At 31.6% G+C, this 20645-nt stretch overlaps 1 protein-coding gene across 2 annotated transcripts in view; it reads left to right on the forward strand.

The window, feature by feature from the left end:
* The first annotated feature begins 461 nt into the window (after positions 1 to 461).
* LOC129963046 (acetylcholinesterase-like) overlaps positions 462 to 20645 on the forward strand; it is a 45083-nt gene continuing 24899 nt past the window's right edge. The window contains exon 1 of one of the 2 annotated variants that reach the window (XM_056077063.1): positions 462 to 602. In XM_056077063.1, coding sequence (XP_055933038.1) covers positions 587 to 602 — 16 coding nt within the window. In that variant the 5' untranslated portion in view covers positions 462 to 586. The remainder of the gene's footprint in view (positions 603 to 20645) is intronic. The other variant, XM_056077062.1, reaches the window with a different exon arrangement.

A 20645-nucleotide genomic window follows, 5' to 3' on the forward strand; every position in this document is an offset into this window, starting at 1 on the left:
TAAACATTAAACTCAATCATCCCCATTTCACCCCCTGCATTAACTTTTTAATGGTGTAATTACGGAGCATATACCCGAATTTCATTCGATTCCGTCCAACTGTGCGTGATTCAAGCATTCGAAAACATCTATGTAAACATAAACATGCACTGGATGAACGGACACCATCGTTCTATAAGCAAATGACGACAGCAGCTTTCAAGAAACGGGCGTGAAAACAAGAAAAATATAAATAAACTTTCAGTGCTCTAAAGATTGTCCTCACACTCTGCGAAATTTGAAAGAAAAAATAATGAAGAATTATCTCGTGAGCACGTGGAAGGGCTAGATATCGCTTAATCTATCAGCATTTCCTGTTAGGGATTCGCTAGTACACGATTTGACGTCACACGTCAAAACAAAATAAGGGCTCTCATTATTGGCCAGCTAAGATACGTTTTCCACTCCTTCCTCTGATCAATGAATTTTTTTCTTTTGAAATACTTTTCATCACATGGTTCTGTTTGGAACATTATAAAAGTGACAACTGGACTTGAAAATCCGCATTGTTGGCGAGAGGGCTTCTTGCTTACATATTAACTTCATCATGGAAGTTTCTACAAGTAAGTTTTATTTATTTATTTATAGCCATTCTCATTGAATAATGCTTAAATCTTCATTCAAAGATGGTAAGAAGATCGAGTGTTTCAATACAATTGTTAAAATTTAAAACTGCTTCCGGGCTGGATGAAACTTAACAGATTCCAATTAACTTCATCTGCTTTTTGCAGTCTTGCATTTGCAATTTTTCTTCGTTCCGCATCGGAGAATAGCTTTTTTTGGAATATTAAACGCATACTTTTGCCCTTAGTATGCTGTTTAAGAGAGACAATTTCTGGGAAAACGATGATATAAAATTCCCGTGCTAAATAATTTGTGCGCAATATTACTCCAGTATCTACATTTTAAGATAGACTTTCATCCATGGTAAATAATTCTTCAAAAGTATACTTTTATTATAACAAACTATCTTTTCATTACTTAAGGTGACCCTATTTAGCGAGTAGTAAAAGTTGGGATGGATAGAAATTTTTTAAAATTAAATCTAGTCACTTTTTATATGAAAAATTTTTTATAAAAAAAAGTTTATTTTTTTTATTTAAAACATCGAGGTTCCCTTATAAACCGGAACAAAGTGAAAACTTTGACTGATCTTGTTAATTAAGGAGTTCTGATCAATTAAATTTCGGAACATTATAACTTTTTTTTCTTTAGACCTACAATATCCTGTTATATAGATAAATTATATATATATATAAAGAAAATGTTTTATTTTTCATAAAATTAGAGCACTATTTTCATGTGTATTAAATAATCTTTTCTCCGAGAGAAAACCTCTTTATAAGGTTTCTCATAAATTCAATCAAAAATTCATAACATTTACAGAGCATAGAATCTGCAAAAAGACATGGAATCCACAAGAAGTAATAATAAAAAAAATGTGAGATTGGTGACCGCATAAAAATAGGAACAAGCGAAAACAGGAAATTCTGCAAGCTTATTGAACAAAAAAAAAATGTATATAAAAAAAATTCTGATCTCTTTTAAATGAGTTTTGAATTATTTAATACAAAAAAAAAACCTATTTTATTTGCATTTAACCAAAGAATGTGTTTTGCTTGTTTATTATTATTTTTTTTTCTGTGTAATTCTTCTGTAAAAATAAGTATAGAATACATTTCCAAGCGCTCTGTAAATTTATTTCTATGTTATTCGATACAGGAAAAATGGAATATATAAAAATTGTATGAAGAACGTTTGGAGAACAACAATGATTGTTTATCTCAAATTCATTTTTTTCATTATACTATGGGGTTTATCATTCGTTGTATTTCGGAAGGTGTCTTATAGCAAAGAAAGGCTATAAGTAGAATTAGTTGAGATAATAATTCAATTTGCTTTTCTGTTCCTTCTATTCTGAAAATAAAGATAAACCTATATTCGAATTAGTTTCTTCCTGTCATTTATTTGGTTGGTTGTGATACCTTATCTTCATGCAGAGCGAAATTGGGATAAACCGCCAAAGATCGACAGAAATCTGTTCTAGATTAATTTCCGTTTACGTCAAACTTCTCTTACAATAACTTAAAACGATTATATTCATTTTCTGTGGAGCATGCATGCTTTTGTCGAATTTTAAGGATACTTTAAAAATGTAATGTTTGAGGTGATAAAACGAATTAAAATTATTCTTTTAAGTTTTCTTTGCTTCAAGTTTTCCATTAAAAAAAATAAAAAATTAATAATAAGATCATTTTAAAAATAATAATTGGCTTTTCGAAAAAAAATAATAATTGTCAGTTCATTAATTCTTTAACTAGTGTTTTCAAAGCTTATATGTTACACCTTCACTATCAGTATTAAATTAATTTCATCTTCTAATATATAAAAAAATTTTAAAATGCCTTTTCTAATTATTATTTAAACACGAGAGAGCTCAACTTTTTCTCCCCACCACTGGGAATCAAAGTACCTGATTCTTTCAGAATATGGATAGACATGCGGCGTCATTTTACATTTTTTCATTAAAAAAACATTATTTATTTGACACGACAATCCACGAAAATAAAAGTAGAAGAAAACTTTGCTAAAACATACGAATTTAAATAGAAACCCCTAAACTATTCTACATGTTGCATTTATTTACATATATTTTACCATAACCGAAACTTAAAAACATTAATAATAAACCGATGGATAGGGACTGAAAAGAAATGCTCGAAAAGCCAATTAAAATTATTGTGCAAGATTAAGATTATTTTTTTAATTGTAGATATTTCACTAAGCGTTTCTAAGAGAGTGAGTTTAATTTAGCTTAGTTATATTAACGTTCTGTTTTAAAGTAGTGATATTTTGGGATGGACCTCGTCATTTTGAACCGTGGTCAGATGACGAGGACGACACCTGAGCTGCACTTCCTCCCTTTCCAAACTTCCACACCACACCAGTCGAAGGGCCCTCAGAGAGTGAGAAAAATATTCTTATTTCGCATGAACACACACACACAATTCAATTTCAGTTCTACAATGATGATGCAGTTTCTTCTCCTGTCTGTTAGTTTAAATGATCAGGCAATGGGAGGGACTGTATTTTGTTGTCAATAAATGGAGACTTGCTTAGCCATTAGTATTAAGAGATGGCCACGATAATCCATGCATTTAAACATATTGTGAATTTTCTGTGTTGAGAGAAACGTTACCTTTTATAGCAACTTTTACAAGGGCTTTCGTTTTGACATTCTCGCATGCCTAAGCACAGTAAAAACGTACTGAGTTTCCCAATGTAATGCTGTCACTATTTCACCGCAGCTGCAGAAGCTTCCGTGATAAATAAGCACCTGCGGCGATAGGCTGAGAGAGGTCAATGTTTGGAAAAGAAAATCCTATTTTCTCTATTCTAATTGGTAGATCGTTAGGTCAGGCGAGGTAGAATTGTACTCATCTGGCGAAAGGCATCACCACAGTTCTGCCGTAGCGATTTCTTTTTGCAATGTCATTTTGTCAGATAGTTAGGTTGACGGGAAGAACTATCGGTATTTTGTTGTATTTATCAGCTTTCTCATCTTTTTTCATAGCTAACATATGTTTTGTTCCATGTCATCTTAATGTCCGGGTAGGATGAAAAAATTATTTTTGGCAGTGTAACTGATATTTTTTAGTGTTGAATGTGGTTAGGATATAATGAGTTACATTTGGTCATTAGATGACTGTGTTTGTGCATAATCAACAATTTTGAAGCTGTAAAAAGGAGGTAGCTCCAATGATTCAAGTTTGCAGAAAGCCGTCAAAAACGTTTGAAAATTCTAAATTCCAAATGGTGTGAAGATTTTCCTTTTGATCAATCTTATTAATTGCTACTATATATTATGACAGTATTTTCACTCAAAAATATATTTTCCAGATGACCTAGCACATGTTGGAATGTTGGAGCTATCTCTTTCTGGCAACGAAATAGATGGTCTGTCTACCTCTGTGAAAAATATTTCACAATAAAAATGCAGTTTGTTATAATATTATTAATTATTTAAAGTAAAGTAACAAAATATATATACAACTCGACTTTAAAAATAAAAAATATATATTCCCATTAACTCCCCTCTGTAACGTCGAGCTCTTCTGCTGCGTCGTCGAGTTGTAGGCCATCGTAGAACTACATATCATTTTATGGGATATATTTGCGAGCCAGTTCCATTGCATCTTTATATTTTGGGCTCTTAAGTGGAAGGGAGAGCGAGTAAGACGGTTGAATCTTATTGAACATTAATGGAATAGTGTTTTGAATATTCTTACAGTTTTGTTACAGAGTTGTTCAACACTCTCTCTACATAATGTTTCCTGTATTAATTTGGGATTTTTTCATAATTAAAAACTCCACGTTTCGTTATAAAATGATTTTTTTATCATTAGAAGTGATGTAAAGAGTTTTCAGGAAAGAACCTTTTAATTGGTCAACGAAGTTAAAAATCATTCCTTGGGTAACTTTAGTAACAACAGACTTTACATACCAGTATACTCACACGGTAGAAAAATCTTTCTACTTTCCTTGTACGTTTCTCAGTGTTTCTGAAGGCATGATCGGTGGGGGGAAATGACGGTAGCACCAGAAGCTACCTCTATATTGCAACAAACTAATGAGACAAACAATTCCACCGCTTGAGTAACGCGAGAACTAACTAGCTACATCTTTTTAGCACCAAACGAAAAAGTTTTTATTTTACCACATGATAGTACATGTAATTCCAAATTCCCCTAGGTTGGAGCTACATCCTTTTTGCAGGAAACCTTTCAATTTCCTTGAGGGATAAGTCTTATGTTCAAAAACTGCATAGTTTTCAGAGTTTCTGCCGTCCTCATTGTGTCCAAGTGTTGTTGGAAAACGAGTAGAATGTTGATCATATCTTGTTAACATCAGTGAAAATATTTAAATCTGAGTTGTTGTTACTATCGTTTCCTCCATCTTCTATTCAAATGGTCTGAGTGAGGTGTAGACATAGAAAAGAATGTGTGAATCAACATATTATTTCTTTTCTGGCCTTGAATTCGGACACCCTATTAATAGAAGACACTGTGCGACGACGGTGTTCAATATTCTGAATGTAGGACGATATCTTAAAGATATCGTAACAATGTTATTGGGAATTTTGTTCTAATAGGGATGTTTGAGATGTTCGAAGAATTCGGAAGCTGGAGTCTGTTGTTAATCTAATTTCACATTGGAATTGGAGATGCAACAGTGGGAAGTCAAGTATCTTCTGAGAAGCTGCAGTTAGCGTTGTGCAGAGAAGGAGGAAAATTGAGCTCTTTTGGAATAAACTCCTTCTTCATTCCCTCTTTTGCTTTAAATACCATTGCAGATGATCCGCATGCCAGCATACTCTCCATTCATCAGCTTGTGAGACCTTGGCGAGATTCTCCTAATTTCTTCCAGCTATTTCACTAATATTTTGTAAGAGTTGAAAGCCGTTTGTGCTAAGTTGATGATATGAGTATTGTAGCTTAATTTACTATCAATATGCGTATTTGATGATATATTAATATGCATTTTTGATATTCTTGCATTTAAATACTGATGAGCACACGACCAGGTTGCAAAAAAGGGATGCAATTGAAAATATACGACAGGAGTTTATTTGCGGAGATATGATAAGTTTATTTGCATCGATGCATGTAGTGAATTGTTCTGTTGCAACTATAATTTTTATTTTAATCCGTTTTCTGAATTTGGCGTTTATGAAGATCACGAAAACTTCAAAGGTTTGGGATATGTGCGCATTTAATCAATTTCGAAAAATGTACCTTTTTTACTGTGCAGAATTTTTGCATTCATCTTGTGAGCAATAATAGTTTTAATCTCTGCTTTTTGTAATTTGAAAGGTTACTCATCTGTTTTGTAGAAGTTTATTATAATGATATTTGTTTAGTTCGGAGTTTTGATGATTTTTTCATATCGCAAAATGCTCACTGAATGCCCTTTAAAAAGCATCAGGACAGGGTTGCTTTTACTTTTTACTCTATTGAAACATTTAAAAGGTTTCGGAGGGTAAAACCTTTTGAATCGCTGTTCATCGACTGATTTTTTTCCCTCCCTTGCTTCAAATGACCAGTACTGTTAGAGGATCTCAAGTGATAAATCGGTGTTTGTGTCATCACTTTCTCCCTTTGCCGATTGTAAGTAAGAGTAAGATTGACCGATAAGAAGAAAATTGGTTCTGATCTCTATCTTTTGATACAAGATGATGCTTTCGCTTAAAAAAATGCGATAGACATGACCACAAGAATCACTTAGATATTAACTTTTTAAAATATATCTGAAAGATAAGAAAGTATTAAAACATTTTAATTTTAAATGGAGATGAAGATTGATATTGCTGCAGTCTTTCCCAATTCAAAATGATTCTTTTTATGTCCATCGATTTCTCAAATTCCCCTTACATACAGAAAGCTTATGAAATGCAATAATTATGAGGCCAAGAAATTGTTATCGAAACCTTCGACAAAATCTATGGTTTTTATGAAAGGTTTCCCAAACTCTGAATGTGCTTTTGGGCACTCGGTACACATATCAGATTCTATTGGGCAGTGTATTACATTTCACATATAGCAGTTGGGCAGTGCATTTCATATCAGATATAGCAGTTGGGCAGTGCACATATTTTCCTTCGATTTCTGGGAAAGCTGCGGATCGAAAGTACCGATAATTACTTGTCTGAACTCCACAGTTCTACTGAGCGTATTAGAATAGCAATATGACTCCCAATCCTGCTAACTTCTTCTAGGGCATTTTATTGCCAAAAACCTTTCAAAGCAAATCGGGTGTGCTCATCGCCTCTAAATGCTGTTTAAATCAAATGCTTGATAGAAATTCGCACCCACTATTATAAAATTGATAAAAAATTAGAATTTTTCAAAAAACCATTTGTCTTTTCTGTTTTGGAATTCTTAATTTCATTTGAAACAACTTTGGCAGATTTTATCATCGTGTGGGGTTTTTTATTGCTCATATATCTATTATGTTATCTTTTGTTTCTCATTTTATACACTATGACTGCCAATTCTTCACTTGAAAATTGAATCCAGTAGGCAGGACAAGTTGAAGGACATCCTGCAAAATTAGTGAACAGAAAATTGTATGCATCAGTTATCAGCACACTCTTAGATATTCTCAAAGAACAATGCAATATAACACAAGTTAATGCAATAAAATGTTTCTTTTTTTAATGAATGAAATATTATTTGAATTGCTTAATTGAGAAAAATAAGCAATTCAAACTGTACATTTATTATTAATTCATTCCCATACTTATTAATTCATTTAACGATATAGTTAAATAAATATTTCACTTCAATATTTATTATGAGAAGATAAAATCCCAATGAATAAATCACAATTTTGTTCAGTTGACAAGTATCTAATATTATAGCGACTTTAAATTATCGGATAGGTTTGCCAAATGCTAAACCTGTGCTGTAGGTAAAATTTGTTCTAAGCAATGACAGATTATTTTTAAATATTGAAAAATGCTGTTCAAAAACATTTCAGTAATTCTATTTATAACAATGAATATTTTTTTTTCCTACTGTAGCAGAGAAATTTATACATTGTTTAATTTCATCTTTAACTATACTGATATTTACCAACCGAAATCTACTGTTTTATTAAGCTTAATACAGAACTGCTTCAAACTCCAAAATATGTTTTTAATATCTTTCTTTCCAAAATTTGTCCAAGTTTATTGCGATATGACTGGAATTTAAAAATTAAAAAAAAAAAAAAAACGAATCACGTATTTTAATTGGATAAGACTTGTTTTTTTTAGTATGAATTCTAAAACTTGTTTCTTAACTATGAATCGTAAAACTCCTTTCCCAAATGCAATGACTTGTATTGCAATGGTTGCAAGGATGAAGTTTCCTTCCTATTTATTTTTACCACATCCTTTGTGAAAGTGGCTTTTCCAATCAAATCCATCTTCGTCATGGATATGACTAGAAAAGTATGCATATTGTGGCTCACAGTTGAAGGCTCAAATCGGTCACAACTCTTTCTGGCAGATGAATAAGAACGGCAATCACTGTCTATTTCTTCGGTGTAGGAAATTATTTTATTTGAAATTATCTATTTAAAATCTTATTTCCTAAAACTTTTTTTAATTATGAAATAATTGATAAATGAATGGATTCTTGAATAGTATGCTTTTGTATAAAAGGTAAACTTATTATTTTCCAAATCAAGTACCAGAATTCACTGTTTTATGGTTAACCGTTGTAGCTATGGATTTCTCAAATCCATTCTCTGTGAGTAATTATTGTCGGAGAATGTTAATCGTTGAGTTTGCCGAGGCTGTTTACTTCGGACACCCGTGGAGCTGTCTTAAAGAAAATGCGAAAAATTGTAATTTCTTGTTCCTTTCTAATAATGAGCGAATTTGCACATTTGTCAGAAATGTCCCACTCTGATTCAACACTGCTGTTAAGCTTCTCAGCAGTTAGAAAAATATCCAAAATAATATGAAGAGAAGGCTACCATTTGAAATATTTTCCTTCTGACCATCAGTTTCGAAGTATTAAAATTTAAAAAATAAAGGGATGTATTTGAATACTTCAAAAATTGCACATTCTAAAACCCTATAAAAATTCGTATTGAAATGAAATATCTTATTTCAAATAGCGCAGATATTCTTTTATAATTTTGTAAAAGAATCTTCGTCATGGATTTCTCTATTTGATATCTTTTTTAGGGTAAAATCAACTTTGCATATTCGTGTTGGGTCGTTCTTAAAATAAAGCGGTTTCTTTATCTTATTTTTGGTGTCTGTCTTTAGACAGATGTAATTATTTAAAACTGTTAACCCTTCTATTCGAAGCGTCATTCTTACTTGAACTTTTAAATCAGTCAGACATATGTGGAGAGTATTTTAATGTGCATGATTTGACATACATTTTCATCTTACATCCTGAACTTTGTCCTTGTTGTTTTGCTTGACATTTTAAGGATAAGGATAATAAATTTGCTGCTTGTTTCCGTGTTGGGTCCGTAAATTACATATTACATAACCCTTACAAGTTAATACTCATAGATATTAATTTACGAATGTCATTGCCAGCATTTATAACTTCCGATAATAAAAGAATTCGAAAATAATAAATTGGAAGAGCCATCATGTATTCTTTCACTGTAAATACTGTCATACAGGTGAATCGTCCAAAATCTAGATAAAAGACTTAAAGCTTCCAAACTGTTAAAAGGGCTTACTTCTTTTATTTACATAACAAAAACGTTATACTAAAATTGACTTAAACTATAAATGGAGAGGTATACATGTTTTTTGACTAATATTATCATATTTAAACAATTCAGAAAATTAAAATTATTCCTTAATTAGAATATATTTGAAATGTAAATATTTGCATCTGTTTTCAGATGATTCAGAAGAGCAACTATGCATTGAAAAAAAAAAGGGTCATTTAGCGAGTCAAAAGGTTTGAGAAGATGATAATGAATCTTCTTGAAAAGGCCATTTCTCTCTTTTAAAGAGAGATTTCTACTCTTAACAGAACATATTTGGAAATTTTATGCTTAGAAGTATATTTTACCAAGGAAAATAAAAGTGGCTAATCATATCCGTTGGCTTCCTAATATTATAAATTTTTATTTTCATCTAAATTGCGTTCAAAATAACTGGAAAATTTCTCCTTTGCTAAAAGTTAGTACTTCATATCGCCGTAGTATTCATTTTATATTCAAGAAATGTTAATATTTGTCATATCAGAATTCAAGGAATTGTTACATCTTAAAATTCATATCCATCTTTTAGTCGTCAAAATTGGTTGCATTTCGGAATGTTTTAAAAATAAGCCTTTACACTTGAAAATTATCTTAATGCGTAACAGTCTATGCTTTGAATTACTTTTCTAATATTTAAAAAAATGATGCAGAATATTACTTAAATTTCATATAAATTCAGCTTCTATAACTTTTACTTAATCTAAAACTTAATAAAAATCAAATTCAATAGATATCTGAAAGGAGTGCGACGCTATTTTGCTGCTTAGCTTCCGAATTTTTGAACAACAAATATTTTTAAATGAATTGAGATGTGTTCGTGAATACTGGTTCTGATTTGCATCTAAGAATGTTTGTGTTTGTTATCCTTTTGTACGAACTGCTTCTTCTAAGATGTGATATATTGCCATAAAACACTCTTCTATCAACATTAGAAGAAAAAATTCTAAGAAAAACTTCTTTTTTTGCATTTAGTTTATCGTGCAATGCTCCAATGGAACGAATTATTAGCTATTGACTAAGATCTTGCCAAACCGAATTCTCCAATTATGGTTATATAAAGACTTGAATTTTGTTATTAGTATTAAGTAGCAGTATTAAATTTTAGCATTATGCAGCATTATTTTAAATGAATATTAAATGCAGTTAAGAATTTTTTTTCTTTTTTACGGTGACGTAGATCCTTCTTCATTTATGTCTGAAAATATATATAGAATCGTGCCCATTTAAGATCCTCATTTATCTTTTGAATCCTTTGAAAATATCTTATCGCAGTAAAGTCCCAGACATCTGCGTTGCGTAATATAATGCAAATGTCTGCGGCAGGAGCGTGTATGTGTGCTCATCGAAGTCTTTTTGTAATCTTCAGTATATGGAACATTGTACATCATGCATTTCTCTTATAGGTCGCTTTCTTCTGTTAAAATTCGTAAATAGATTAACTACACAATGACAGAAGTTTTGAATATACCAATCAAGAATAGTGTATTCAAATGGTATGAATATACCAATCAAGAATCTGACCTCTCTGAAAGAAGAAAAATCTCGCAAAACATTTTTCACTAATAAAACGTCCAAATTCTCACTTATTATAACTCATTTATTACCTTATTCGTAATTAATTTCTTATTTCGAGGACATAATGATTAAATGCATCGCTAAGCTATAAAAACAAAAATTAAACTAGTAATAATAAAAACTGTTATTTTGACAGAAAATTTTAGAGACATAAAGTTTAATTCTTTTATTATAGTAGGTTGCTATTCAAATGATTTAAAACTGTATTTATAAATACATTATTAGATATGTTACGTCCAAAGCCCGAAGTTCGGCCAATTCGCATTTTGGCCAAAGTCCGAAGTACTTATAATTAATATTGTATATTCTACTTTGGCTGGCCATTTCGCGAAGTGGCTGGGAATCAGGGCCAAAGCCAGATGTGATAATGGTAGATGTCATTGCAATACCAAGAGCGGAACAAATATCTGTAAATGCAGGAAGAATCAACGCTTATGCAATTGGAAATGCCATGGAAGTTTAACTTGTTGCAATAAATGATGCTTAATACTATCGTAATTGTTTTCATCATCTGAAATTAGAAAAATCCACTATTAAAACAGAATACTTAAAAATAAGTAAAATAGACTCATTCTTCAGTACTTCATGTTGTTAAAATGGCTCCGAGTACAACAGTCTTAATTTTGAGAAATGCTTGCATCACTTTTTGAGTGCGTACAGGGATTCGAATATGATTATGTGTTTTTTCAAATCTTCTGAAATTATGCAATGCTAAATTTTCAAAAAGAAATCTCGACTGACATGGTTGGACCCAGAACCGTTCAACTCGCACAAGAACGGTGCATTCCAAGAAATGTTTTAAGGATGATCGTAAGTCTTTTTCTGCCCCATAGACCTAATGCTAAATTTCCCAGATTACATTCTCTTCGGAAATATCGATTCATGAAATACGAACTTTTTACAAGGAAAAAAAACAATATTAAGAGTAAATTAAAATAAATATAATGACATTTATGTATAAAATATAAATAAACACATGTTGTAGGTGAAATTCGACAGAGAAATGTCGTTAAATAATATTAACAACAGAACTATTTTTCTTTCATATTTGTTTTAATTAGCCCTTATATTTACTATTTACCTTTGCAAAAAATTTCATATTTATTGAAGCGATATTTCGGGTGACAATGTGATCTGGGATCTTTAACATTAGGTCTATGGAGCAGAAAAAGACTAAGGATCGTCCTTAATGGTAATTGAAAAATTGAGTACTCAGTTTGCCTTTGTATTCATACACGATACGCAGCACATTTGCTCAAGATATAATTCGTCATTTCGAAGGTCGCAAATCTAATCTTCACACTATAATGTTGTTACAGCATATACGTTCACTGAATAATTTCTATTATGGCTTTAATATGAGAACAGAATAAGATGAGATCATATTTTTATATATTACGAGCTTTTTTTTAACTCGGAGGTGTCACTTATATTTATTCTCGTTTCTGAAACAATTGTACTTAAAAAAAAAACAGTACACACAAGTACTCATTTTTAAATACTTAATTTTTAATAGTGTGTAAAATAATAGTGTCCTCTTGATGATAATAATTTTTAAGAGTGTGCTCTTGGTTCCTTTCTTCCTACTTTGGCCGATCGTCCCAAGTCACTTCGCGAATTGGCCGGCCAAGGCCCGAAACCAAGAAAAGATCGGAGATTGGCCGGTAAGTTTACGGCAACATTGGCCAAAACGCGAACTGGCCGATTTCGGGCTTTGGCCTTAACAGATATAAGAAAATTGTAGCTGTAATGCATTTCATGTTATTGGAATATTATTTTTCTATCGTATTTCAAATATATTGTGACATTTTATATCTCCATCTGTCACGTTTTTGTCTATTTGAAATAGTCCTATCACCGAATCGATTCAACCGCAGGAGTTATACTTTGTAATCTTTCGTCAAGATAAGATTCACGTTGAGAATTATCGATTCGATCGTTGCACTTTGACCCTTAATTGAACTGACTCACGGGCGGCGCCCATTTTTAAATGGAATGGATAAAACATTCCGATGTAGAAACTTTTTTAAAGCGATTTTATTAGACACTCTTTCAAGGTAATATTTGAGAATGCATATTTGTGCTCTCGTATGTTTTTGTTTGTTTATGAAAGCGTGTTTATATATATTCGTTAGCTTGAAAATTTACGTATTTCCTATGTATCTTTTTTTTATTTACTGTATTTATTTTTTAAGATTCGTTATTTTTTTAGCTGCTTTTTTTCGGGAGACTCTAGTTTCTGACATTAAAATGCTGGCCGTCACTCACGAAAATTCATATTTTAAATACCAATGTGATATTTCCCCATTTCACGGTAAATATTTCATGGAATTTTTCTTATATGCTCTTCTTTTTTAAAAATTTCTTTTACAGTTTATAATTTCAATTTATCCGCTTTCTAAAAATTATTATTTTCTAATTATTCAAACTTAAGCCAACTTCTGAGTTGCGTAGACTCTTTATTTTTTCACGCTAACACATGTTAAACTCAAAGTGCTGTTTCAGCCAAACTTCCTTTTGAAACTATTAAAATTCTATCACTTTCATACAATCTCTATTTTTCTGCTTCTACTTTCCTATTCAGACTACGTTTGTGTTTGGTTTTAGATTTAACTAATAACTTGTAAAACGTATTCTTAAAATTGAAGTCTTTTTATCATAATGCAGATGATTTCCAGTCAACCACATCTTTTCTTTCTCAAAGAATATAATTCCACACATACGCACACACACACATATATAGAGAGAGATGAAATAGGATTCTTGAGAAAATTCTGTCTCTCTCTCAACACATAATAAAGTTGGATTGAAGAAGCAGTCACTGAGGGGTTTTTTAAACCTTCTTTGTTCTTTAAAATTTTCTGAATACCGTCCAATTTTTAACTTTGGTCAAGATTTCTTTGTCCAGGCCATGTCGAGAGTAGAGTGGCGGACAGAGTAAATGAGCAGAAGAACGAGCGTGGCAGAGGATTTCGATCTTGCATATTTTTTGAAAGAATTTGAAGGCCTCAGCGTTTTTATTGCATGGAAAAAATTAAAAGTCCGCGCAACTCCGAAATTGAAGCTAGAGTGAAGGCGGAGTTCGAGCGATTAGGAAATTATTTTAAGAGCGTAGCACATTTGAATTTATTGACTTCGAAGGACTTGATCAATTCCTTTTTGTTATCATTGTTAAATAAATGTAGTAAAGGATAACTTTAATAAATAGGCTTAGCTCAAAGAACATGGGACTGGAAATGATAAAAATAGCAAAATCATTAAGATATAGATTTTTTTTTCGCCATGGCATACAGCGTATGCACAAAACGCACGAAGCGCTGCTGCCACTGAAGGTAGTTATTATAGTGCAAATCCCGTGTGCTATCATGCCACAATTCAGGTCGATTTTGATTTAAGAAGTTGTTCAGTAATATCGCTGATTGCCAAAGGACAATCTTTAAGCCTTAGTTTTCTGAATTATTTAATAATGGTTAGTGATTTAACGAAGTAGATTATCTACCGCAGCGTGATACATCTATGACAAATTCAGTGTCTTCTTTACACATTTATACGAGCAAAATGTTCTTGTTTTTGAAAAATAATTGTTTCTAAAGGCATTCCGAAGATGTTGAACAAGTCTTAATCTATGAGATTCTGTTTCTGGATAAGATTACGATTCTAGAAGTAGATAGCGAAAACATCGATTATTTGGCAAAAAAAAAAAAAAAAATCATTTTCACAATACTGCTATGTCTCATTTTCAACAAAGTAATCAAAAACAAATGTCTTTAGATAACTTATACGTTATAAATAATAAATTATATTTTTATAAATTTCTTTTCTTTCTTTTTATTTATTTATTTCGTTCCCAGAATGGAACGCATCATTCTATTTTACATTGATTCCTGCAGAAAATTTTTTTCCCTATTAATAAATGTTCGGCTACACAAGTAAGATTCAAGAACGAATTAAGCTTGATAAACGAGTCTCCACTGTATTTAAAAAAAGTATAATGTTTAGATATTATTTTTACTAAAAGTAGTGTTTTATATAAATTTCCAAAGGAAATTGCATGAAAAAAAAATCTACTCTGAGTACATTAAGAATATCATAAAACAGTCTATTATAAATAAGCATTCATCACAAAAAAAAAAAAGGATTTGGAAACTAAAAGTTATGCTCAACAAATCGGAAATCAAATGTATTCTAAAATCTGAACGAATGAGTTCGCTTGTATGAACTAAAATTTTGCTTACATTATTATATTAGAAATATTTACGTTAGAAAATTTTGGAGGGAAAAAAAAAAAAAAAAAAAAAAAAAAACGGAATGCGTTTAGATACAACAAGATGAAACTGATTTGTAAAATTGGTGAAAATAAAATGTAAATATAAGCTTTATAAAACTTATTTTCAAATATTAGAGTAAACGTAAGCATGTTTCATTCTTAATGAAATCGATAAATTAAGATGTTTAGCAGCAACTAGGACATCGTCCTGAATGTCATAGTTAATAGATATCGAAATGCTTCAGTGAGCGAAGAAAAATTGCAGAAAACACTTATGAAAAACAGTTTTTTTGGATCAAAACTTCAAGATGCGAAATTTCTTGGTCCTTGAAAGTGAACTTACTCCAAAGATAAAGTTACTATCATTTGAGTTATGAGAATATGTTCAGTGTCATTTTTTTTTTTTGGTCGTCCAAATTTATTCAGTAGAGTTTGGGTGCTGATCAGCCAGATAATCAGATGCGTCGTTATTGCACCATCACTTCTGTTTTTAAACCATGTGCAAAGGACTAGATTACAAAGAATATCCCTTAGCGTTTCTTGGTACTTGCGATTTTGATAAATTGGTACACATTTTGAAGCAATGTTTTCGATAATAAGAGATTACACTTTCAATTCCTATTACTTTCAAAGTATGAGTTGAACGCCTCGACCGTTTCTGTGAGATTTAAGTCTAGTCGAAATTTGTTCTAATTAGAATCTAATTAGAATTCTTAGAGGGATTCTCGGATTCTGAAAGATAAATATTACAAGATTTGTAGGATAGAAAAATTCCTTCCTGGAATTGCGAGCTTATCAACGGCAACACATATTGCTAAAGCTTCGGCTGTGAAGAAGGATCCATTCGATAACCAAAGTTGTGCATATTTGATAGGCTTGCAACTGAAATGATAAATTGGGATCTGTGGGGAAGACAAAATAATCTTGAAATTATTTGTAGAGAGTTTCTTCAAAGAAAACTTTAGTGGTAGAAGTAGGTTGTGCCGTATTTTGAAAATTGAACTCAGAAAGGAATATTTGGCTAATTTCATTCCGATAAATGGGTGGACCAAGAAGGATTATAATTTAATTAAAAGAGGTGTCCAATTCTTGAAAGGGCCGCGGTGGCCTGGAAGTAAGGTTACGGCTTCGAAACCGGAGGGTTTCATGTTAGAGACTCGATTCTATAGAAGAGCCGTCGTGTAAGCGGGAGCGGTGCATGCTAAATCCGTCGGGGCCAAATGTCCTTCCGCTAGGGTAGTGTGGAAGCTTGGATAGGGGTTGCCAGCTCCTCGTCATCTGACCACGGTTCAATATTATGAGGTCCGTTCCAAAATAGCCCTAGTGTTGCTTTGAAACGGTACGTTAATATAACTTACCTAAACAATTCTTGAAACATGTTGAGAATTGCAATTTCACCTTTTATTTTTTTTTAAACTGGATGTCAAGATTAAATTTTTGATCATATATAGATGAATGAGCAGCATTCCCGTGGGTATTTTTTGTCTTTTAAAACTGAGGAGCTCTGTAAATTTTGGGCAATGTTAAATGCACTGTTTGTAGTTTACAAAGCCATGAGAAACCCAGCTAAACTGAGCATTTAAAAAGAAATTAAATTTATTATTTAGCTATTATAATGCATTAAGAGTTTAATATATTTTTAATTTAAAAATACAGTGGAATAATATAAATTAACGCAAATTGTAAAAATCTCACCCTCGTCGCTTTGCGTATTTAATTCTGAAAAATTAATTCGGTAAAGATGGCCTTTAAGACCATCTTAGCACGCAATTTTTGAAGAAGTCTTTCCTTTTTTTGAATTATAAAACAGAAAAACAAAGTAACAGCAGTGTTAGCATGTCGGCATCGATGCCACCGCCGGCGAGTTGAATAGCATCTTTCCGTTCCACAAAAGTGGCTGGAGAGCCCCTGGAGTTACAAGATTTTAGGTATCCCCACAACTGGAAGTCCGCTGGAGGAAGGTCTGACGATTGTAAGGGCCAACTAATCTTACATTCTCGGTTTATCTCTGGTCTTCAGTTAACATGTCTAGGAGGAATGTCTTGACGGAACGAGCAACGTGAGATGGGGCACCATTCTACATGAAGGTTTGGTAATCACGACAGTCCGCTGCAAAGCGGATACGACGTGGTCTCTCAAAAGAATTAGGTACGTTTCTGCACTGGCAGAATAGGTTCTTAAATCCGACACTGGACAACGCTATTAAAAAAAAAGCGTGCAGAATAAAAACCGCGATGAAACCACCGCAAATAGTCACACGAGGAGAATGCTGTGACGGGGTCATGTACTCACGAGGATCTGATGTTTCCAGATGCGACTGTTTTGCGTATTAACGTCACCATGTAATGAAAAGTGGACTTCATTTGTCCAAATTTTCCGCTTCCTCAAAAGGACGTACTAAATTCAATGAGACAGGTTTCCATTCAATAAAAGGTCCATTTAATGAAATGACTTTTATTCGGTTTGATTCCTTTCACTGTCAGTAACATGCTTTAATCGTGGACTCACTACTCTAACTACAAACTCAACTAAAACGTAACTATTAATACTCGGTCTGGTAATGATAGATGTTGCTGCCATCAAATGACGGATCTATTTCCAGCCTTGTGTTTTATTATTTTTGAACCTATTCCCGTAAACCGCAGTTTATATCGAGAATTAATTTTTACTATGATTTTTTTGAAGTTTGCACAAATTTATGGTGCATCCTTTACTACATGAATCGTTATGAATTTGGTATCTTCACAACATTAGAAAAAATTTAATAAACTGAACAGGTTAAATATAATTATATTAACTGTATAGTTAATTCGCATATAAATGTTTCTGAACCGGTTTCTGATTTTTCGAATAATCTAACAATAGATTTTAAAAAAATAAAAACTAAATACGTCATATTTTACTTCGTGCCAACATCTTGCTGCATAATCCTGTTTGCTGGTTTCAGTTAATCGGCAATAAATTTTAATTATTATTGGCTGTCACTATATTTCTATAAAATGAATAAATTCGTAAATAAGAGGAAATGACAAAAATGGAAAAATTTGTGGAACTTTAATTTCTCTTGTTTGTTAAAAATTTCTTGCAGATAAAGAAATTAGAAAATTGAACATTTCATGCATAAAAACAAGTTTAAATATACCCTATGGCGATCATAATAAAATGCATAAAAATATTGCATTGAGTTTTATTTCTTTAATTTTCTTTACTGGTACTATTTCATCTCATTAGTGGCTTTCGACACCTTTGCTTCTCAATGATTTGAATCACTCTCAAAAAATCCAGTAGTCCAAGGTGGCGAAAATCCGAGCCGCTTGTTGCGAACTATCGTATTCCCCATTAAATTTTTGTAAATTTCTATACCCCCCTCCCCCTTCTCTTAAATCGCCAGCATCGCATATCACCAATTTTAACCAAATCCCCAAAGCAATTGTCATTGATTCTATCAAATCTTTCATAATGTGCCTATATACCGAGTTCAAATTATTAGTAAACATATTAGCGATATTGTTATCACGTTCCAAATGCGCATAATTGTAAAGTATTTCATTTAATGGAAAACAAGTTTTTAAAAATATAATCGAAATTTTTTAGGTTCAGATTTTAAAATAGTTTAAGTAATCGGCACATGCGTTTTGAAATACTTTTTTTTAACTGCTTAATCATCGGATTCCTGCATCATATGAGGATCGGATTATCGTTTTTCAAAACTATAAGTGGAAATTAAATTGTCCTAAAACACTGCAATTTGATAAAAAATCTGCACATAATCGTCAAGCACTTCAAGTATTTTCAATGGTCAATAAGAAAGTACATTTCCCAAATGGAAAATATTATCTAATTAGATGTTTAAAATCAATAAAGGTGTTAATATTGTTAATATCATTAGATCTTTGGAAACTAAAACGCTATCGTACATGTTATTGACTTTCTTCTTAAAAACGTTTATGTTTCATATGAATATCAATAGAGAATGTTTAATACGTAAACTGGGATTAGAAACGTGTTTAAAACGAATTATAAAAGTTAAAAACATTCAATATTTATGTAATTAAAACAATACAAAACTATTCCAGCCAATCTCAAGGATCAAATACCAACATGTTTAAAGAGTGAGGTCTTTTGAAGTCGTAAATATTGACTTATTAGAACGAATCAGTGTCAATAAGTCAATAAATGGAATTCGCCCGTGAGGAACGATGATTATCTTCAGAAATTTATTCCTGTGATCGATTGAAATACTACCAATGCAAATCCATAAATAAAAGATAAAAGCTTATTTACGTGTCTTTTATAAAAAATCTGTAGTTTTGCGTCTAATCTTAGTGAAATTTAGTACACGAGCTTCTCAAGTTAAGAGGCAGGTCAGAAAATTCAAATTTCAAACTCCAAAAATTAATTGAGCTCTCAATTAATTGAAACTAAGCACGTTTTGAAATCATATGAAAAACTCTTTCAAAAGTTATTTTTACTTTGTCTTAAAACTAAAAAAATAGTTTAAAAAACATCTCTTTAATGATACTAATTTTATTTCCGTATAATTTTAATAGATTTTTATCGCTTTTATTTCGCTGTATACATGTGCTGTACATGTGTAGAAAAATGATTTCATTAAATTCCTATATGTCAGTCTTAGCAAATCGCAAAGGGAATAAATGCATTCCACATTAATAGTTTATCAGCTAGGAAAACCAATATCTCATGCAAATAAGCTGGTCGCCAAAAACAGCAAATATTTAACAAAACCAAACTAAATATTTGTTATTACAATTAAAGATGGCGTTAAATTGGTTCAAATTTTAAAAAAGTTGCATAAAATTAAATAATGCAACTCTCTGATACTTGGTTTCAAACAATGGTAGTCATTAAAATTATCATTTACAGGCGAGTTAGAATATCCACTTATAAATTGATGTTCATAAAAGATAAACACTGTAAAATAATCAAACAACCTTACATACTTATCAATAGTAGTATCAATAGCAGGTGGGAAATATATAACATACAAAAGCATTTTTAAAAGTATTTTAGAATCATTGAAATCTCAAACATTTTAGATTCAATTCGAAAATAAACAGAAAAGCATTTTTAGTAGTAACCACCACCAAATTTACACGGACTTGTCGAATCCCCGCCTTTTCAAAATAGGAATTTCATGCCATCAAATGAATCGTTATCGTGGCAAACTCATGCTTCGGTTAAATATTTAAATTATCGCAATCTTTCGAGACCACGGAACTGAATCTGCAATTTTAAATTCTGATAAAACAAAGGGAACTATTTCTTAAAATCCAACCAAGTTTTCGATGAATTCGAATTGTAAAAGTAATTTTTATCTACTGCAAGATAATTTTATAATATTTCTGAGCTTGCCAAAAAAACAAACAAATCTGAAATAAAACAACCCACAAGCCATACAGGAAACCACTTAACTGTTTTATTTTATTTTCTTTACTATCTAATAAGATGACACCTTCTA

Source organism: Argiope bruennichi, chromosome 3 (genome assembly GCF_947563725.1).
Source record: "Argiope bruennichi chromosome 3, qqArgBrue1.1, whole genome shotgun sequence".
Lineage (NCBI taxonomy): Eukaryota > Metazoa > Arthropoda > Arachnida > Araneae > Araneidae > Argiope > Argiope bruennichi.